The sequence below is a fragment of the Leptonychotes weddellii genome, chromosome 4 (assembly GCF_054177405.1).
Source record: "Leptonychotes weddellii isolate Sample4059 chromosome 4, ASM5417740v2, whole genome shotgun sequence".
Taxonomy (NCBI): Eukaryota; Metazoa; Chordata; class Mammalia; order Carnivora; family Phocidae; genus Leptonychotes; species Leptonychotes weddellii.
Window position 1 is genome coordinate 125,882,382 of NC_138372.1, and position 20,634 is coordinate 125,903,015.

Here is a 20,634-nt window from a genome sequence, read left to right on the forward strand (position 1 = left end):
ATTTTGGCTTTGCACCACAAAGCTAGTAAATCTAACACCAGAATTTTATTCTTAACCATTGCAGTTAACCACATCTGCCAACAGAATTTAGACTCTAAAATGTCAGAGTATTGTTCACATAAACAAGTTGTCTGAAAGACAACGCATGTACTTTTGTACTTTTTTTCCTCAGTGAATTTTTGTCTTTTTCACTTAGATTTGAACTTGTCAATGAAATTTCTTTATCTTCCCTCCTTGAGTGAACAAGTTCTATGTTTTATTTGATTTTTTCCCTTTGTTTTTGCTGTATTTTTTCCTCAAAGAGAATATCCTTATTAGAAAAGAATATATATAGCCAGGAAGATCCATCTCTTTATATAAATCTTTATTTCTTTATATACGAGTACCATCTGGACTTCCTAATTTTTGATAATTCCATTTAAAAATAAGTATACTGAAATGAAAATACACATAGGTATAGGTACATAATTTACATGACTGAATAAATTCAACTGGAACATAATATTACCTTATCTTCCTCACACAGAGTTTACCCTTTCATAGACTGTTTTTCATGGTTTATCCAAATGGCTCGTGAGCAACCCAAGGTAGTAGTCATTTGCTTTCTCCCCCCCCCCCCCAGAAGCTCAGAAGAAGCAATTGGAAGAGAGTATAGAGCTGATCCAAGATGAATGTGTGTCAGAGAATGCAGATCACTCTACAGAGGAGCCTGCTGAAGGAGGGCCAGATGCGGATGGAGAAGAGATGACTGATGGGATAGAGGAGGACTTCGATGAAGATGGGGGTCATGAGCTGGTAGGAACTAAACATTTGGTGTTCACACCCCTTGGTAATAGCACCAGCATGTCAGCAACTCATTCATTCTAAAATAAAGATTTAATATTTGGGGCTTATTTCATTCTTATATGCATATATTTAAGGCAACATCAGTACAGTGCTTTGCACATAATAAGTGCTCAATACATTCATGTTAACTTAAAATATGACAGAGTAAATGAATGGACAATTGAAATATTATCTGTGAGATTAGTTATAGTTAAAGTGAAATGAAAGATTCTCTTTCCCAAATGCTCCATCACAAAAGGAATCTTGCATTTGAGCAATTATATGTGAACTGTACGTTGATAAAATATTCTTGCAACAAACGACCATCTAATGGAAAATACATGGCTCCCTCTCTTATTAAATAGTGTCATTCACTGAAGATAATTATCTTTACTAGTTGTATGGCCGACAGTTATTTCCATAGTCTGCAGACTAAGATGACCCTTGATATATGGCCAGTTCACCATCTTTAGAACATGTGCTGCTTGATAGCTTTTATGAGTTGGGGATTTAGCCAAGACTTGATTCCTTATATGTTTTATTTCCCCAATTTTGTTATAATCATAGTGCTCATATCTAATGTCCTTTCCTATATATGTACACCTGGGACTTCATAAATATATGCTGATGAGGATGCGATTTCTCATATTTTATCATCCATGAAATTAAACATACTATCTTAAAGGGATTGACTAATAAAAATGATGAGAGGGTGGCAAGTGTGAGTGTGTGTGTGTGTGTGTGCACGTTGCCAACTCTCAAATATCTAGGGACTGATCATATGAAACTTGACTTATCCCAGGTAATATCAGATTCCAATTTGTTATAATACCTATTATTACTTAACTAATTTTGTCATGGTGTTTGTTGTTTTGGTATGGTAACTACCCTATCAATCGTTTCATTTAGGAAGCTCTATATTGATTTTTAACATTCTAGTTCTGTTTAAATTGTATGGGACCTTCATTTAAACTTTTCAGAGACTTTAATAACCACCCTTTTTTCTCCAAAAGTCGGCATCAGCTTGAAGGACTTAAGTCACTTTTTAGGATGGTTTTTGATTTCAGGAATCTATTAAGCAGGGACTAGAATGAAGGACTAACAGATCTTTCAGCTTTTCCTCAGGCCAAACCAATTCAATAACTTAATTTCCTCAGCCCATTCTAATCAGACTTCTGTTTTTACCATTCTATTGTGAGTGCTTTTGCCAAGGTCTCTGGAGCCCCCTGTGTTGCCATTTCCAATGGTTACCTCTCTGTTCTTATTTTCATTTACTTCTCTGAAGAATTTGGCTGAGAATTGATTAGGAGAATTCTGAGAAATTCTCCTAACATACCAATTGCTCATTCCCATTTTCCTGTGTTAGAAACTTTGACTCCATACTCCCATTTTAAATATTAGAGTAGCCCAGGGCTTTGTCATAGGCTACCTTCTCTTTCTACACACTTTTCCGGGATGACTTCAATCAATAACAGAGCTTTAAATGTCACCTATAGGCCAAAAAATTCCTAAATCTAAATTTGTATTCCTGATCTCTCCCTGGAATTCTAGACTCATGTATTTAGATGCCTGTCTCTTCATAGATCTCCTCCAATAAACAATTGAAACTCAACATGACCAAAACATTATTGGTTTTTTTCCAGTCATCTTATCCCTTCCCAGTCTTTGTCATTCTGATAAACAACTTCATTATCCACACAGTTGTTAAAACCAAGAAGACTAGGATTACCTTTGATTCTCTCCACCCTCCTCTATTAATTCTACTTCAAAATCATAACCCAAAGCTAGTTACATCTCCTCTACAGCCAGACTGATTTTCTTGGTTCAGCTCATGCAATCCATTCTCCACACAAGAAAGATAAAAATCTTCATAAACTATGTACATCAGGTAATGTTACTCCCTTGCTTAAAATCCTAGAGTGCTTTCATTCTGCATGGAGCACTGGGTGTTATGCACAAACAACGAATCATGGAACACTACATCTAAAACTAATGATGTAATGTAGGGGATTAACATAAGAATAAAAAAAAAGAAAAAAAAATCCTAGAGTGCTTTTTATGACACTTAAAATCAAAATCCCCAAGTGTATGAATGTAAATTGTGATGAGGTCGGGTGGAAGATGTCAGTGGAGAGAGAGAACTTGATAAAGAGAAAGGGAGAAAGTTCCCAATGCTGAAGGGAAAGGAATCTAGAGCAGGTGTGTGGGGCTGGCCCTCAACATGAAGAGGAACACTCTACCACTGCAACTAACTGCAATAAGTCTGAGGATTTGGTGGCAGGTGCTTAAGGGAGTTCAAGCACAAACTGTATAAGTCAGAAGGTGATCATCTCTGGAGAGTGAGAAGAGACAGGCAGGACCACAGATTGGAGGAGAATGGAGATTTAAAGAAGCTAGTATGTAAAATATAGAGGATCACTAATTTAGAAAACATATAAAGATTGACAGCTAGTGTTAATAGCCAATTGAGGTTAAAGACAAAGATTTAATAAGTAGTATTTTTCGAACTTTAGAGTCTATCAGGATTACCTGGAGAACTTGTTAAAATACAGATTGTTGTATTTCATTCCAAGAGTTTCTGATTCAGTATGCTGAGTGAGTCTGGGACTGCCTGTCTGGGGACCACACCTTGAGAACCACTGTTGTAGAGGCATTAATCAGCCCAGCTGTGGGGTGTTCTCCATTGGCTTGTGTCAGCCCTGGTAGAAGCATGGAGAAAGCCAACACATTCAGTTGGATTTTTGTGAGATAAGCGCAAAGAAAAACAACAAATAAAGAGCATTGAGGACATTAGTAAAGACTGGCTAACTAGATGAATCATGCAGTTGAACCTGACCAGGGAAGAGGGGAACATAGGAGGGGGCTGACAAGGAGAAAATGGAGGCAGAAAGGGAAAGTCCTATGCATTTAAAGGGAGGGAAAATGAAATGCATATGAGAAAAGTGAAGGCTGTACTTAGAGACTGAGATATTTCAGACATGTGACAGTTAAGTGATAAGAAGATCCATAGGAGGCAGTGATGGAAGTGGGATCAGAGCAAAAGTCACTGCATATGAAGAATTCAAGGAACTTCGAGGCTCAGCTGCAAGACTGGTCATCTACATGGGCATGAAATCACTCCAAATATCAAATAAAAGTAAAAGAGGAAGTAAAAGAAGTAAAAGAATAAGACAGTTACCAAAAGTCAGCTGCCATGAAAGAGACCGCATGGCCAGTGTTAGTCCCAGATCTGTCACTATCCAATCCAATTGAATCACCTTAAAACAAATAACTTCTCTGAGTCTCAGCTTCCTTATCTGAAAAATAGTAAGGTTAGATCAGAAATTTCTAAAATGCATTCTGTTTGATCTTTACTCCGAGTGAGTCTGTTCCAGGAGCACTACATCTGAAGGAGCAAGGATTGGTCATGCAGCCAAGGGAATAAATCCAAACCATGGTGCTTGGTTTACACTCTAAACACACCGATCAGCAGTAACTGATCAGCATTACTGTTGCTAGAGATGCTTGGGTTTTTCTCCCTCTACCCTTGTGTTATAACTGGGGGCTTAGGGTACTGAAGAATTAAACCCTATATCTAATATCTCACTTTGTTTCTAAGACTTGGAAAACAATGAATGAGGTTGAGCAATCTAAACGGAGACTGAGGAGTACCTCCTAGTGACCGGCCAAGAGAAAATTCCTCTATCTGGTGCCCACTGTTTTCTCCTTTCCAGACCACATGAACCAGATCATCCGTGGTTCCTGAAAAGAAAAGTAAAAGCATAAATCTTCTCTTTTAGAAAGGCAGATATGATTACGGATTCAGGAAGGATACAATATAATTAGGTTTTTAACACATGCAGTAGGAGTCAGAAAGAAGAGCTAGAATCCACATGCTCAGGCAGGTGCTCAAAGAAAATCTGGAATGAACAGGAAACAAGAATTGTATCTGAAGCAAGAGAGATCCAGCAAAATGAGCTAATGGGACAGCTGTAGTTGGTGGTACCCCTTGTGGAGCATGTGAGAAGCTGAAGGCACAAGCTGTCCATTCATTGTCTCATTCTAAATATCCAGTTAGTGAAACTGATTTCCGTGAAGCAATCCATTCAGCTGACATTTGGGTGCCTATTCTGTGGTGCTACCAGGTGCTACCAAAAAATGCAAAGATAACTAAAACTATTGTTTTATGTATGAAATGAAATGTTTAAGTAAATGATTCCTTTTTTCAGGTAGCTTAGTGCCCTAAAGAACACTGATTTCCTCATGTAAAAAATAATAGACATGCACTTGGTAATTTATAAGCAGCCAGCCGAAGCTAAAAACCTGTGATTCTACAATTTTCTATGCCTACATATTTCATTAATGCATAGGAATTAAGACTTGAATTTATTTAAAATTGAACTCTGTATTAAAGAACTACACATACACTAGCATACCACTACCCTACTCCTATTTCTGAATAAATCCATTAGCAAATATTTATTGATTGAACACTAATGAATGGCACTGAGGTTTTTGCTATGGAAATAAAGAAGGAAAATCCTATGTTTTCCCTCAAGAAGGATATAAACCAACTGAGGATAAAGGCTACAGGTAAAAAAAAAAAAAAAAAAAAGCAGTATGTTAAGAACCATATGAAGATACAGTTTACAAATGGGGAATCACACATAGATAGGATGGTCCAGAAAGGCTCCTGGCAGAAGTAAAATTGGAACTTTATCTCAAAGGATGCCAAATTAAAGTGACAGTATGTGCTAAGCTTGAGAAAAGAATATTCAAATCAGCTTTCATTGTTCCCAGACCATTTTATAAAAAATATATTAAATATACAAAATACATTAGATATTTCGTATGATAGGTAGGTAGGTGGGTGGGTGGAAATATGGATGGATGGATAGATAGATAGATAGATAGATAGATAGATAGATAGATAGATGATAGACTTTTTTTATAAAATGACTAAAACTTCACAAATAAGACATTTATACCTTTCAGGCTCTTTTATTTTTTTTTCATATCCACCAAAGTTGTTACCGCCTTTTATATAAAATAACATGATCCAAAATAAAAGTAGTCTATGCCATAATGGGACATATTATAGAAAAGTAAGTGCTTAGTACCCTGCTAATTCAAAAGGGCAAATGAACTCTACCAGGTGTATGAGAAAAGGCTTCTGTATACACTCTAGGACATTACAAAGCTGTCAGATATGTTAAAGGCCCTTAGAGAGGCTATTCATTGTTTTCCAAAGCAAAGTTCTTGGTTGACTTACATCCAGATACCTAAGGTGCTGCTGAAAATGCTGATACAGATTATCTGGGTAAGAGCCCAGAAATCTGTACTTTTATCAGGCCGAGGTTTGAAACTGCAGAGCTAAACCATCAATTCACAAAGGAAACTATAGACAAACCAAACATTTAAATGGATTATAAAGAATTTGAGCTCTTTCGAATTCTACTTGTAATTGCTTTTGCTTTTGCTGACTACATACAATCAGATCAAGTAAATCTAGTAAGCATCCACAGTAGAATTACCTAGCTAGATTGTGTAATACTTAGGCATGCAAGCTCAGTACTATGTTGTAATACATTTTTCAGCACTTAACAAAACATTCAACTAAGCAAGTCACCTGGGCTTATAAAGTTTTGAATTTCTGTGCACATTGGGAAAGATCTGGACCACAAATTGAACCCCATATTTGGAGAGACCTCTAAGCAAACACTCTGATATGCCACTGAAGATCTGAAACACATAAAGTATTCTGATTGCTCTTTTGGGTCTTTATGAACCAGACTGAAAATGTCACCTTCTTTTCGAAACTTTTTTTTTTCCTTATGAAATCCTTGACCTTGATGCTCCCCTTTATCAACCATGCATCCGTCTCTTCATTTTCATCATTTGGGCTGAATGCTAGCTGGAGAACCAAGAACTTGGGAGACACACTCCCAAAGGTAGTGTCATCTAAATTAGTTAGAGGTATGTATCACAAGGAAGCAAGAAAGTGGTTACTTAACCTGTTTGATTTGGGCCTGTATTTCCCTGCAGCATTCAGAGACCTTCATCTTGACTTCATCTTGAATCTGTAATTTGGACAGTTAGGGATACGATGAGCAATCATGGCACCTGTGTGCTGCAAGGGACCTGGCCTGGGTGGGCTGCTGCTGAGGTATGAATGGCCAGAGCCTCTGCAGCTAATTGGCCAGCTCTTCTCAACAGAAATGGGAGACGGCTAAGCACTTGATGGGAGGCAAAGGGTGTGACAGGTGGACACCTCTTCTCCGGCTCTCCACACTGGAATCCTGCCTCTTCAGGAGCTCTGGTCTCTCTGTAGTAAGTGTTCCTCGTTGTGATTTTCAGACTTGCTCTTCTTGGCATCTCTCTTGATTTCTGTCATTTTTATTTTAGCTACAGAACTATGCCTAGCTCATTAGGATTACAACCCCCCCTCCCCCCGCCCCACCGCTGAGGTGGAGGCTTGATGGCTTAGTTGTTTTTAAACAACGGCTGACTCCTGACTCCCAGGGTCGAGAGTGGGAGCCTCACGTTAAGCATAGAGATTACTTAAAAAAAAAAAAAAATGAACTCTGCCTACAGTTTGACAGCAATAGTTCACATCTCCATGAGTTTGTATAAGCTGTTTACCTGTGTCCTCGCTGGCCTCAACTTTTTTCATCTATAAAAGGGGTTTGGTAATAATATATGCCTGCCCCAGGATTGTTGTGAACAATGAATGAGGTAATGTCTGAAAAGCGCATGCCTAGCACAAAGGAGACATTTAGTTAAAAATTTGCTAAGTGTTTATTGGTTTTTTGTATGGCACTGTATCCTTTCATATCTCCTTTTGTGTCTTCTTGTCCCTTTTAACTTCTTTTATTTAATTTTGCTAACCCTCATGTTTCCAGGCCTATCCAGGTATGTTGTAAGTTAGGTCACAGACCAATCACAAACGTCTTCCAGCCTCATTTGGACCCCTGCACAGTTGCAGTACCTTGCCAGCCCCACCCCCAAGTCTCTCCCACTTGGTTCTGGGGATCCCAGGAAGTGTCTCATTTAGGCTCGGGAACATGTCCGGTCATGTGCCCCTGCCGCCTGTCCACCACCCAATCTCCCCTTGAGGGTGCAGTCTAGACACAGACTTTGCTACCCCCCTTCAGGTCTCCGTATGAAACAACACCAGGTTCCACCTTAAAGCTGAGACCACGACGCCCCTCTCCTCGGCTCCAAGTTGGAAGCTGACACCCAGAGCCCAGCATAACACCACTGGCAGCCTGAACCCACCAACGAGGAGTCCGCCATCAAGGAAAGCAGCCACTTGAGTTGCCGCCTGAATATTTGCACCACATCCCTGTTTCTAACTGTGGTTTTCCAAACAGCGCCCAGTTTGCTCCGGTTAAAACGCCAGCCAGGGCATGTCATTCTGTTTGAAACTCCCCAAGAGCTGCCCGCCTCACTCAGAGTAGAAACACGTGCCCTCACGGGGGTCGCCAAACCCCTACATCGTGGAGCCTCTGACTCGGCTCCGACTTCTCCCCCACTCGCTCCACAGGAGCCACGCTGGCCTCCAAGGCCCACGTCATTCAGCTCCCGCCTCAGTGCCTTGGCGCTTGTGAGGCCCCTGGATGGGAGAACGGGAAGGTGGAGTCCAGATCCTAAAGGGCCTTGATGCCGTGCTTACTGTTTGAAGTTCGGCCCATAAATTTCATGTCAGTAAATTGGGGATTGCCTTTATATAAGAGAGAATTAGGACACAATGCAACCTCGTGGTCTGAGGCCAATTTTTCTGGAGTGAGATAAAAGTAGGGTTTTCAGATTTAGCAAATAAAAATACAGGACACCCACTTAAATTTGAATTTCAAATAAACAATGCATAATTTTCTAATATAATCATGTCCCAAATACTACATGAGACGTACTTGTAACAAAACGAAACAATGCAAAAGCCTTCTGTTATCTGTCTGAAATTCAAATTCACCTGGCATCCCGTAATTCATCTGGCAACCCTCCATAAAAATGGGTTTGAACACTGGCCTTGAACAAATTATTTAATTTCCTTCAGCCTCTGTTTTGTCATCAGTGAAATTGGAATAATCATACCCACTTTCTAGGGCTCTTGTAGGGGTTAAATGAGATACCTCATGAACAGCACTTAGTCTCCAGCACAATGTGAGCAAGGAAATTGTTATCCATTACTATCTCAGTTTGCAAAGGAATATTTCAATAAAACCTTACAACATTTCTAGCAACAGTCTTCAAATGGAACTTTGTTTTTTAAAAATCTCTGGAGATTTGATTTTTTATAAAGCACTTCTTATTTGATAAGAAAGTCTTCGGGAAACAAATGTAATACTCCGAGAAAAATCATACTTTGCTTTCATCTTTTTAAAGTTTTCTTTGATTTTATATTTGCTGGCTTATTCAATTCAAAAGAATTCCTTTCAAGTCCCCTTTTTTATGCTTTTTCTTTAAAAAAAAGAAAAAAAATAATGCTCACTGTAGCCTGGGATGATATGTGGCTTTTATTTTTAGTCGTCGCTGTAGATTTGCTCTCTGGCTCCTATGATCTGGCCGCCAATTTAATAACAGGTGGTCAATTGTAGTTTTACAGAATCTGAGTATGTGAGAAGCCTTATATATTACATTTTCTCTTAGTCATCCAGCCACTCATTCATTAAAACAACAATCAAAAGAATTTTTAAATAAAATAGTGGAAACTCAGTAATGTGCCAGATATTGTTAGTTGCTAAAGATTCAAAGGACAAGGCATAGTGATTTCTGATTTTATAGCACTCACACTGTGTGGAAGAGGGAAATGCTGCAGCCAGAACAAATAAACAGATATTAACCAAACAGTGTGGTAAGTACAATTACCACAGGAATCATGGCAATAGAGTGTGGCAGAGAAATGAGAGAGGAAATGAATCTGAGCAGAATTCATGAAGGTTGAGACACTCATGTTGGTTCCTAGAGAATGAAAAAGCATGTGCAAGAAGACAAAGAGTTAGATGGGATCTCAACAGAGAGAACAGAATACACCCAGAATGGCTTGACAGAATTTGGTGTCTATTGAGAAGTTGGTTGGTTCGTTTGGCTAAAGCAGTGATTCTCAGATGGTGGTCCCAGGACCAGCAGCATCACATCATGTGGAAACTTGTTAGAAAAGCAAATTCTCAGGCTCTAACCCAGACTCAGAGAATCAGAAACTCTGGAGGTGGATCTCAGCAATCTGTGTTTTTTAACAAACCCTCCAGGTTATTCTGATACCTAAGGAAATTAAGAACCACTGGACCACAGCAGTAAGGTTTTCAAACTTGGGCACCCATAGAATCACCAAGAGTGCTTTTTTATAAATACCAATGACAGGGGCCTCAGCCTGTAACAATTAAATCAGAGTTGGGGTGGAGACAAAGCAAAAGTCCAAAGATGTTTTAATGCGTAGCCAGGGTTGAGAAGCCTTGAGATAGAGCACATGGTACTTGAAGAAGGAAGGACAAATAGATTCTTCACCAAAGAAGAAGTAAGCACATGAAAACTCGCTCAAAATCATTAGTCTTCAGGAAAATACAAATTAAAACTACAAAAAAGTAACCCTGCATAGGCCCCAAAATAGCCAAATGGACTGATGGAGTGAAATGTTGGCAAAGATGTGGACCACTCAAACTCTCCAACATGGTTGGTAGGAAGATACAATATAATAACCATTTAGAAACATCTGGCAATTTCTTATAAAACTAGACATAATGAGCTAGCAATTCAACTCCTAAGCATTCAAGAGAAATGAAAATATATGTCTAGACAGGACCTGTGTAAGAATGTTTTAGCAGCTTTCCCAGAATATCCAAAAACTAGAAACAATCCATCAGTCAGAAAATGGATATATGCATTGAAGACTATTCAGCAACAAAAGGGAACAAGCTAGTGATACATGCAACAATGCAGAAAAATCTTTTAAAAAAATTATGCTAAGTGAAAAATGCTTTGTACAAAAGAGTACAGTACTTCATAATTGCATTTAAATGAACAGAGGTTGCCTGCAGGGTGAGGAAAGGGATTAACTTTCCTGGAATGTCATTCTGTTCCTCATACTGGTGAACATCCACTTTTATTTCATTACTCAGCTCTAATATGACACCCTCTAGAAAGCTTCCTGATAATCCCAGGTAGAGTTAAGTGCGTCCTCCATAGCTCACACAGACTTCTATTAGAACACTCACTTCATTGTTGCTCTTACTTTTTAAAAATGTCTCTTTCTCCAACTGGACTAAAAGCTCTTTGCAGGCTGGATGATGTCTTTTGGTTTTGGATCCCTCATGCATAGCATAGTATCCAGCATATGGTAGGGAATGGGGAGCGGGGGGGAGGTGGATGAGGTGGATAGATAGAGGGATGCTGGATTACCTGATGGTCCTTGACACGCTATGTCATGCTATATGGGTATGCTGTTCCTTCTAACTTGAATACCCTTCCCCTTCTTTATTTTGTCTGGTTGATCAACACATCCTGTGTCTTCAAGAGCCTTGTCACATGTCATGAGTCCATCCCTGGACAAAGCCCCCAACCTATCCTGGATACATTTGGGTTTGCTTTGTTCTTTAGACCACATTCTATACATATCTCATCATACTTAATTTGCTATATTGTAATTAGTGATTTCCCTTCTTTCTGGCTTATTGATTGTGAATTTCTCAGGGCTTATTTTATTTTGTAGTTTTCCTTAGTATAGTGCTTTAGCACATGTTAATGTTAATGAATATTTAATAAAGAAAGAGAGGAAAATGTCCTCAGATTCCCTCAAACTATGAGCCCCCTCCTATCTTTAAGCACATTTTATTGTGTATTCTAATCAGATTGTGTTCTAACTATTACTTTTGTATGCATGCCCTCTGTGATTTAGAGGGTTATTATACAAAGCAGAGAAGCAAACAGTTTTCATTATAACTTAGTCACTAGGTCATTCAGGCAGCATTCTGTGCATCTTAAAGGCACTGAAGAGGAACAACAGAAGGAGGCTTAAAACCAACACATCAAAGTCAACACAGCAGTGTTGACTCTGTTGTGTTGGTTTTCAGTGGTTCTGTATTATTACCTCCCATGAGTGATAAAAATGCAAATTTGAAGTAACCTGAATTTAGTTAGTAAAGCTAGGACACCAAGTTATAAAACAAACCAAGAAATAAGCCTCTCTCTCACTCCCAATCTGCAATTTCTAAGCCCACAAAAAGCTGAAAGTCACAAGTTCGTAAGATAATAAACTTCAGAGAATTCAAAACTAAAATATGCCCACGTAAGTATGTAGATGCTTTGGTTCCAACTGCAGCTAGGACAGCAACGTGGTCATTAGCAAATGGGCTTTAGAGCTAAGGGCTTCTGAGATGTGAGAAGTATTGTGGTAGACGTGTAATTTCCAAACTGCCTGTCATGATGTTAAAAGGCAAAGTAATAAATCTAGAGTATAGATCCAAACAAAATAAAATATTTTCACCATCCCAGAGTATCTATACAGAGGAAAACAAAAGAGGAAGAGAATAGAAAGGTTCTGAAGTCTTAGAAATGAGAGGCAGTCCAAAACAAGCCTTAAATTTACAAAAACAAACAAACAAAAAAAGAACTGCTTTTCTAGAAACGTTATAATGTTCTAGAGGAAAATAGAGCAATCTGAAGTATTGAAGGTGAGTGATGAAAGTTGTTGGAGAAATAAAGCAATCCAGGCAACAGAAAGACCCTTCCCTCCCAGTATAGAACAGAAAATGTAAATTTTGAGTAAATATTCACAGATTTACTTGCATGTAAGCTAGCACCAAAGTGACCACAATGTTAGTGCCAAAGAAAAATTGCACTGGCTAGAATTCAACAGGTAAGGAAGACTGTATTCAAGACTATCTATGGCAATGGAAGAAAAAGACTGAATTCAACTTTGTTCAAAGGAAAGGCAGCAGAGTTTTTAAGCCTGGGGTGAGCTGGTGGAAAAGTACTAAGAGACATTAGCAGAAAGGTTGATCAAGGTGATTAGGCCATCTATGTCAGCTAATTGTCACTTACCTAATTAGGCCCCTGCCCTCTCAGAGACTGGGAGTAGGGGGCGCTATCTTCCTTGATGAGTACATTTCAAAGGAAGGCGTGCAGATCCTTGAGAAAGAAGGAACTAAATTGTGAACCAGACAAGAAGGTGGGAGAAGATTTACATCTCAAAGGGACAGAGAGAATTTGCAAATACAAGTTCTCTAAAGTAAATGCTCTAAGAAAATGGAGGTCAGGGTCCTCCAGACAGGAAGAAACCTGCCTAAAGTTTAGTCAAGCTAGGGAGAAAGTTAAGGCCATCTTGGCTATTAGGACAAAATCTCACGCATTTTATGCAGCAAGGCAGAACATTTATCTCCTCAAGAGACAAAAAGCTGAACCTTGTGACAATCTCCTGTACAGCTCCGAAGAGTTCTCAGAGCCAAATCCAGAGCTCTCCTATTACATATGTCAAATTAAAAACAAATACAAATTTGGTAAGCAGATGCTTTATTTGGAAGGATTACTGCAAGGGAGGATGAGGTTGTTGCAATAGAGAGCCATAAGCTCTGCAAGCATCTCAAGAGTTAAGCTAAAAGGGTTTTCCTTTTATGGAGAGGAGTAAACAAAGCTGGAGCTAACTGAATGTGGGGAAATTGGTGAAAGGGTGGCAAACTGAATAATAGATCAGGTAATGTTTTACCCTGGGCCCAGCCTATTTTCCCAGAGGGGCCCTTCCAGAGTAGTTGTATATTGGCTCAGGCTGATAGTGGACCTAAGTTTAGAGTTCTAGAAGAAGAAGAGGAACTTAACCAAAATTTAGTTAACAGGCGTGTTATTCTCATTGATCATCACGGATGGAACAGTTCAGCTAATCATTTATGAGACTAAGAATGGGAATTTGGAGAGTCTGTGTCTAACTGTGTCATAGGTAAACAAGCAGGCATCACTAAGTCTTATCTAAGTCAAATGGGGAAGGATGGTTCTTTGTGGTAAGCCATTTCCCAAAACACAAAGGGTAGAATGGGGGGACAGGGAAGAGGGTTGTCCTTAACCTTCACTGTTTTTCAGGATCACAGGGCTGTGGTAAAATTCAACATTATCATATGTCTCGAGGTTATCTGGCTGGTAATCTTGGAGCTATGCTACACTGTAAACGTTGGAGAATGGGATTTACCCTTAATGGGATTTATCTTTATGTCAAAGGTTAAAGGAAAGACCCAGATTCACTAGACCTCCAAAGAGACACTCTAAGAAAAAAGGCAAGGGGAAATTGCTCTTTGCCTTTTTTTAAATGGAAAAAAGTGTTTTCCTTACAAAGTGCCAGATGTAAGTTTAACAATTCAGAAGGGTTATTTGGGTTTTAGATTCAGATGGGCATGCTTTTTAATAACTACAGGACCTTAGGCAAATCACTGACTCTCTGAGGCTTACTTCCACATCTGTTAAAGGAAGTTTTTGCAGGTTATTGAAAGGATTAAATAAGATCATGTTTATAAAAATCACTGCTATAAGTATATGTGTATGGCAAACTTAATCTCTTCCCTCAAGTAACAAAATTTAAGGGAAGTGCCAGTTGTAGGAAATTTTAATAACTCTGAAAGGAAAACATTTAAATGATTTCATTATAGTGTTTATACATGTCCCTTTCAACTTTTGTTGTCTTAAAATTCCAGCACATTTTATTAGTGTACATCAAGATACTCTTTTGAGATCATCTCTGTGGAACTGAGGTATAGGAATTTGTAGGCTAACAGAACCATTTGAAATCTGAGAGAAGTTACAGTGATTTCAAATTTGGAAAAATTATTTTCATTTCTATGGGGATACTAAGAAGAAAGGAACTAGTCAAGAAATAAAAGAGGGTACATAATGATCTCATTTAGGAAGGAGAATTTGTCTATCATTTACTTAACCATACATAATCACACTTGACAAATTCTAGATTTTTGTGTTTTAATCTTTAGATCTCACTCAACCCCCATCTCTTAACCCTCACCAATGGAATCTTGGTCTCCTCACATTGATCTGCTGCACACAGAGACTAGATAATCTATGGGCAGGGATTCCCATCCAAGTGATCAAACACACATACACACACATAAGGAGTTCTATGGAGTAGATGTGTCATATTCTGGCTGCCTAAGAGGTAACTCCCATTTTTCCATTAAGGATGAGTAAGATGCTACATACTGATATCAGTAACATAGGGTTCTTTTTTTTTTTAAGATTTTATTTATTTATTTGACAGAGATAGAGAGCATAAGTAGGCAGAGTCAGGCAGAAAGAGAGGGAGAAGCAGGCTCTCCGCTGAGCAGGGAGCCCAATGCGGAACTCGATCCCAAGACTCTGGGATCATGACCTGAGCCAAAGGCAGCCGCTTAACCGACTGAGCCACCCAGGTGCCCCAGTAACATAAGGTTCTTAAAATAACCGATGTATGTATATGGTTTGCTCAGAAAGCCTATTTTTGTGTCAGATGATAAAACCCCACACCATAGTTCTGATGTTGTCTAGCCACATAACATTAAATCAATAAACTGTTCTAAGATTCTGAGAGGCAAACAAATATTTCTCTTCCTATAAATTATTCCAGAATTCCAAAGGGTATACACGATTGGGAAGAGAGCCCTAGTGATGTTAAGAGTTTTATGCAACAGAAACAGTTTAACTAGATACGTGTTTTTCCATTCATGCCATTTTTATTCAAGCAACCAGCAAATACTTATTAATGATTATTATGATCATTATAAGTGATTATTATGTTCAGGCACCATTCTAAGCACTAGTAAAGGTCAGTAAATAAGAAAGAAAATGCCTCTTTTAGGGGTGCCTGGGTGGCTCAGTCTGTTAAGTGCCTGTCTCTGGATTTCAGCTCAGGTCATGATCTTGAGGTTGTGAGATTGAGCCCCTGTTGGGATCTGCACTGGGCATGGAGCCTGCTTGGGATTCTCTCTCTCCCTCTCCCTCTGCCCCTCCCCCTTCCTTTGCTTGAAAGAGAGAGAGAAAGAAAGAGAGAAAATGCCTCTTTTGGGGGTGGAGGGTGCCTCATTCACAGATGAAGCTTACATTCTAGTTAAAGATTTATATCCTAAAACATATTCTTCAATCTGCACATATTCTATAAAACTAATACCATGACTAGAGTATTAATTCATTGTTACACAGTTGTTGGGCTGTTAAGCACCCCTTCATTGTTACTTAAAGTTGAACTTGCCAATTAAAAGGTCTCTTTGGGGCGCCTGGGTGGCTCAGATGGTTAAGCGTCTGCCTTCGGCTCAGGTCATGATCCCAGGGTCCTGGGATCGAGTCCCGCATCGGGCTCCCTGCTCCTTGGGAGCCTGCTTCTCTCTCTCTCTCTGTCTCTCATGAATAAATAAATAAAAATCTAAAAAAAAAAAAAGATTAAAAGGTCTCTTTGGAATTCACTGACGAAAATAGATATGGTAGATTTTTTTAAATACAGGGCCTATTAAGGGTAAATAGGAATGTAAGTACAAGGTAAATTTTGTTAACCACCACTAGTTGGCCAGTGCTTTCTAAATTTCTAGCTTTAAAACAAACAATATGTATTAAAGTATTAAAACAACATGTGAAATTTTGAAATGCTAATATTTGCACAGTATTTTCAAGAAATAAGAAAGCAAAAAAAAAAAATAAGAAATAAGAAAGCATAAGAGAACAAAAGAATTTTATTTCTATAAGAAAATAATTCCATAATATGTGAACACTTTTCTTATGAATATGCTTAGCAAAGCTTATTACTGATGTTTGAAAATGTTTTCCATTTTTCTGTAAGCCACTCATGAGAAAGAAATAATTCACTGATTGCCTAGTAGGTGTAGATTTGCTTCATTTGACTTTTAAAGAATACTTTAGCTAGAATTACCTCCCGTTTAGGGGGACACATAAAGATTCTACAGATTGCACTGGTTAAAAGGGCATTATAAAAAAAATGGCACTGTAACCATGGTAATATCATTTAGAGTCATAAAATTTAAACCACACTTTGTCTATATTCCCTGCCTGGTTTCTAATGCTGCCTGTGTGCACCATGGCGTATTAGAGGCATGTTCTGTTCAATTCTCTGGTGCCTTGTCACTCTTCCCTGTTTTACGGACAACTGTGTGTCAGTGAAGACACCAGACACTGAAGCACAAACACTTCAGGTGAGTGTTCACCACATTTGTTTAACCGGGTGAAAATTAGTGTCTTCAACCTTGCCTATCTTTTTTTTTTTTTAAAGATTTTATTTATTTATTTGACAGAGAGAGAGATAGTGAGACAGGGAACACAAGCAGGGGGAGTGGGAGACGGAGAAGCAGGCTTGCCGCGAAGCAGGGAGCCCGATGCGGGGCTCGATCCCAGGACCCTGAGATCATGACCTGAGCCCAAGGCAGATGCTTAATGGCTGAGCCACCTAGGAGCCCTTGCCTAACTCTCTTTATATTCAAAGAATGCACATAAAAGTAATCCCATTCATCCTATTAAATAATGGATGTTGAATTCCTGACACAATAGTGATATATTCCTTGATTTTCTGGCACTAACATTATATGAATACTAAATTTTTAAGAAGTTTCAGCATTTTCTTCTTCCCAGATCTGCATGTCAGTAATACTTCCTGTTTTCTGTGATATTGAATCTATAAACACATTGGAACCCTTTGCTATATTTTTCTTTATTCTAAATCTAAAATGTTAAGCACAAGTAATATTCTATATGAAAATATCAGAAGCTATTTCTTAGATATATCAGTCAATTCATTCATCTAAAGTCTTAAAGTATATTCAAATTACAGGAGTTGATTTTCCAACATTATATTTACTGGATAGATTAATAGACTTTCAGGGGAAAGGTTAGTTAGTTACAGTACTCACCTCCCATTGCCTTTTCCAGAGGTTGTTGAACTTAGTGACCTGAGCATTTTATCTGCCAAATGACTAGCAATAAAGTTTCAGGTTTTTTTAATGCTCCAAATACAGTTGATCCATTACCAAGTGTGTTCTATGCATAGGACTTTACTGATTTTTTTTCCCTAGCTAGTTTTAAAGTTATTAGTATAATGAACTTTAAAAACTCTTCAGAATACAAATAAATGAATAGATCAAAGACTACCTTCATTTGATAAATACCAGTGCAAGAAACTTGTACTTGAGCAAGCTAAGAAAGTCATTAACAGCAGTATTTCTGATGGAACCAATGTTATACCTACTCAAGCTACACTGAATCTAATAATCTGTGAGAAAAGAAATGGGAAAAGGTATGAAAGCACTTTATTAAATCAGAAATTGAAAGAAAGGAAAAAGTGGCACTTTTTTTTCAATTTTATGCATAGTTCAACAGACAGGATCACAGCAGAAAAGAGATTAATCGTTTAAACGGTGCTGACCTTTATAATTTCTACCCCATATTCTAGAATTTAATTGCCTAAATAATGCATTTCATGCAATGCATGGAAGTTTTAAGCCAGGCAGTATTCGAGTTGCAAAGGGGCAACTTCTAGGTCACCCAACTGCACTGTGCACCTTTATCACCTAAGCAGTCAGGGATTCTGTCTGACTGCTTCCCCACACATGAAAATTCTCACAGTGCAAACCAGGCCACACCATCAGCCATACTCTACTGCAGGCTCTTCCTTTATAAACCTTCACTGTCTTTAGAATGGTTCTGAACATGGAAAATCACAAGCTCCGGGGTAGCCTGAGATGAAATGCAAGTACAGCCCTTTGGAAACCTGATAAGAATGCTTATCAACTGGAACCTGATAAGTATTCTGGATACTTTATGCATACTTAATATTTCCTATCTTGCCACATTTTTAGGAATACATTTTAATAACGTTCAGTAATAGCTTCTAAAAGCAAACTTTGCCAGCCTGTGGTCTACTGGTCTACTGGAAGTAACATCTAGCCCTGCCATTTAAAGCTATGTGAATGAAACAAGTTGTGAAATCACTCTGGGCCTAAGCTGTCTCAAAAATGTGGAAAAATAGGGGCGCCTGGGTGGCTCAGATCATTAAGCGTCTGCCTTCGGCTCAGGTCATGATCCCAGGGTCCTGGGATCGAGTCCCACATCGGGCTCTCTGCTCCTTGGGAGCCTGCTTCTCCCTCTGCTTCTCTCTCTCTGTCTCTCATGAATAAATAAATAAAATCTTTTAAAAAAATGTGGAAAAATAGCTTATTTTTAAAAAGCAGATAATGTGTACACACATACACATATGCTCACAGAATTAGAGACAGAGAAGATTTTTATTTATTTCCAAAATAAATAAAAAAGTATTGTTTTATATTAAAACAAAATAAATAGGGGGGGAACAATACTTTTTTTTTCATTTCACTACCTTCCAGGAACAACGCTGAGTTTTTTGTATACATAATTTCCTTTATTGCCTAAAATAACTTAAAGGATAGATATTTTAGAAATAACTGATTTTAGAAAGGCTAAGTAACTTCCCCAAGGTCATACTGATAGTAAAAGGCAGAATCGGGGCGCCTAGGTGGCTCAGTCGGTTGAGTGTCTGCCTTCCACTCAGGTCATGATCCCAGGGTCCTGGGATTGAGCCCCTCACTGGGCTCCCTGCTTAGCAGGGATCCTGCTTCCCCCTCTCCCTCTGCTGCTCTCCCTGCTTGTACTCTCTCTTTCTCAGATAAATAAAATCTTAAAAAAAAAAAAAAGGCAGAATCAAGATTCAACCAGGGTCTATAAGATTCCAGTGCCCTTAGATATTTTCACATATTAGTGCTTACAAATTTCATTAATTTTAATTTGTGTTGTACCCTTATGATTTTTGCTGTATCTATACACCACTAGTAGTATTTTTAATTTAATTTTAAAAATTAAGTTGACTTTTTTTTTTACTTAAAATAAAGGTATCTTTAAAACTAAACTTTAGTTCATTCCAAAAAATGAAAAACCAGGTATTCCTTTTCATAAGTAGGAGGTATATTTAAGATAAATAGCATGAAAAGACAAAACATTTCCTTTTAAATTCAGTTCAGTACTTTCATATGACAAAAAAACTGTGTTCCTGCTTCTCACAATCTCTCTCTGTCTCTGTACCTCTATCTCTATCTCTCTCTTGTTCAAAAAAAGACAGTACTAGAGAAATGTCAGAACTAGCACCAGCAGAAACTTTCTCTTTAATGCAATCAGAAAACTGGAAGAACACTGAGAAGGGTAATTTTCTCACTCTATGAGTCAATGTGTTTTTTTTTGTTTTTTTGGTTTTTTTGTTTTTTTAATTAATTAATTTTTTTTTTTTTAACAGAGAGAGAGACAGCGAGAGAGGGAACACAAGCAGGGAGAGTGGGAGAGGGAGAAGCAGGCTTCCTGCTGAGCATGGAGCCTGATGCGGTGCTTGATCCCAGGACCCTGGGACCACGACCCGAGCCAAAGGCAGGTGCCCAACGACTGAGCCACCCAGGCGCCCCTGAGTCAATGTTTTTAACGTGTCTTCCCACCTAACAGTACTTGGGTGCCGTTAGCAGTTTTGTGCACCTCTGGGAACACAGAGCTCAATCGTGCTGACCTGCGCCTCACGCTTGATGAAATGATAACTCTGATGACATCCTGATTGGCTGTCACCCTCCCGCAGTCCTGTGCCTTGCACAATTTTTACCTGAAGTTGGCAGAAACTCTGCATGCAAATTGACTTGTGAGATTACATTGGAAAAGTACTCTGAACTTTACAGAATTAGATGCCTCAGAATTGATCAAAATGAAAACGTTTTCATGTGGTGTATCCCCAGAGCCCTGAGACTCTCGGGAGGAAGGTGGCCCTCTGGGTTCCTACCCACTGGTGGCAACTGGGAAGCCCTCACCTTGCTGCCGTCT

The 20,634-nt window shown here is 38.6% G+C and overlaps 1 protein-coding gene and 1 long non-coding RNA gene across 15 annotated transcripts in view; one reads left to right on the forward strand and one right to left on the reverse strand.

Moving 5' to 3' along the window:
- The window catches only part of RALYL (RALY RNA binding protein like), a 658,970-nt gene that overhangs the window by 625,303 nt on the left and 13,033 nt on the right, over positions 1–20,634 (forward strand). For 12 of the 14 annotated variants that reach the window (XM_081816201.1, XM_031025013.1, XM_081816192.1 and 9 more), the window contains one exon: positions 623–795. The exons of 1 other annotated variant lie outside the window; for it this stretch is intronic. In XM_081816201.1, the coding sequence (XP_081672327.1) occupies positions 623–795 (173 nt within the window). Of the gene's footprint in view, positions 1–622; positions 796–20,634 lie in introns of those variants that run through there. One more of the 14 variants, XM_081816199.1, reaches the window with a different exon arrangement.
- The window catches only part of LOC145720928 (uncharacterized), a 288,979-nt gene that overhangs the window by 51,371 nt on the left and 216,974 nt on the right, over positions 1–20,634 (reverse strand). The window lies entirely within an intron of this gene.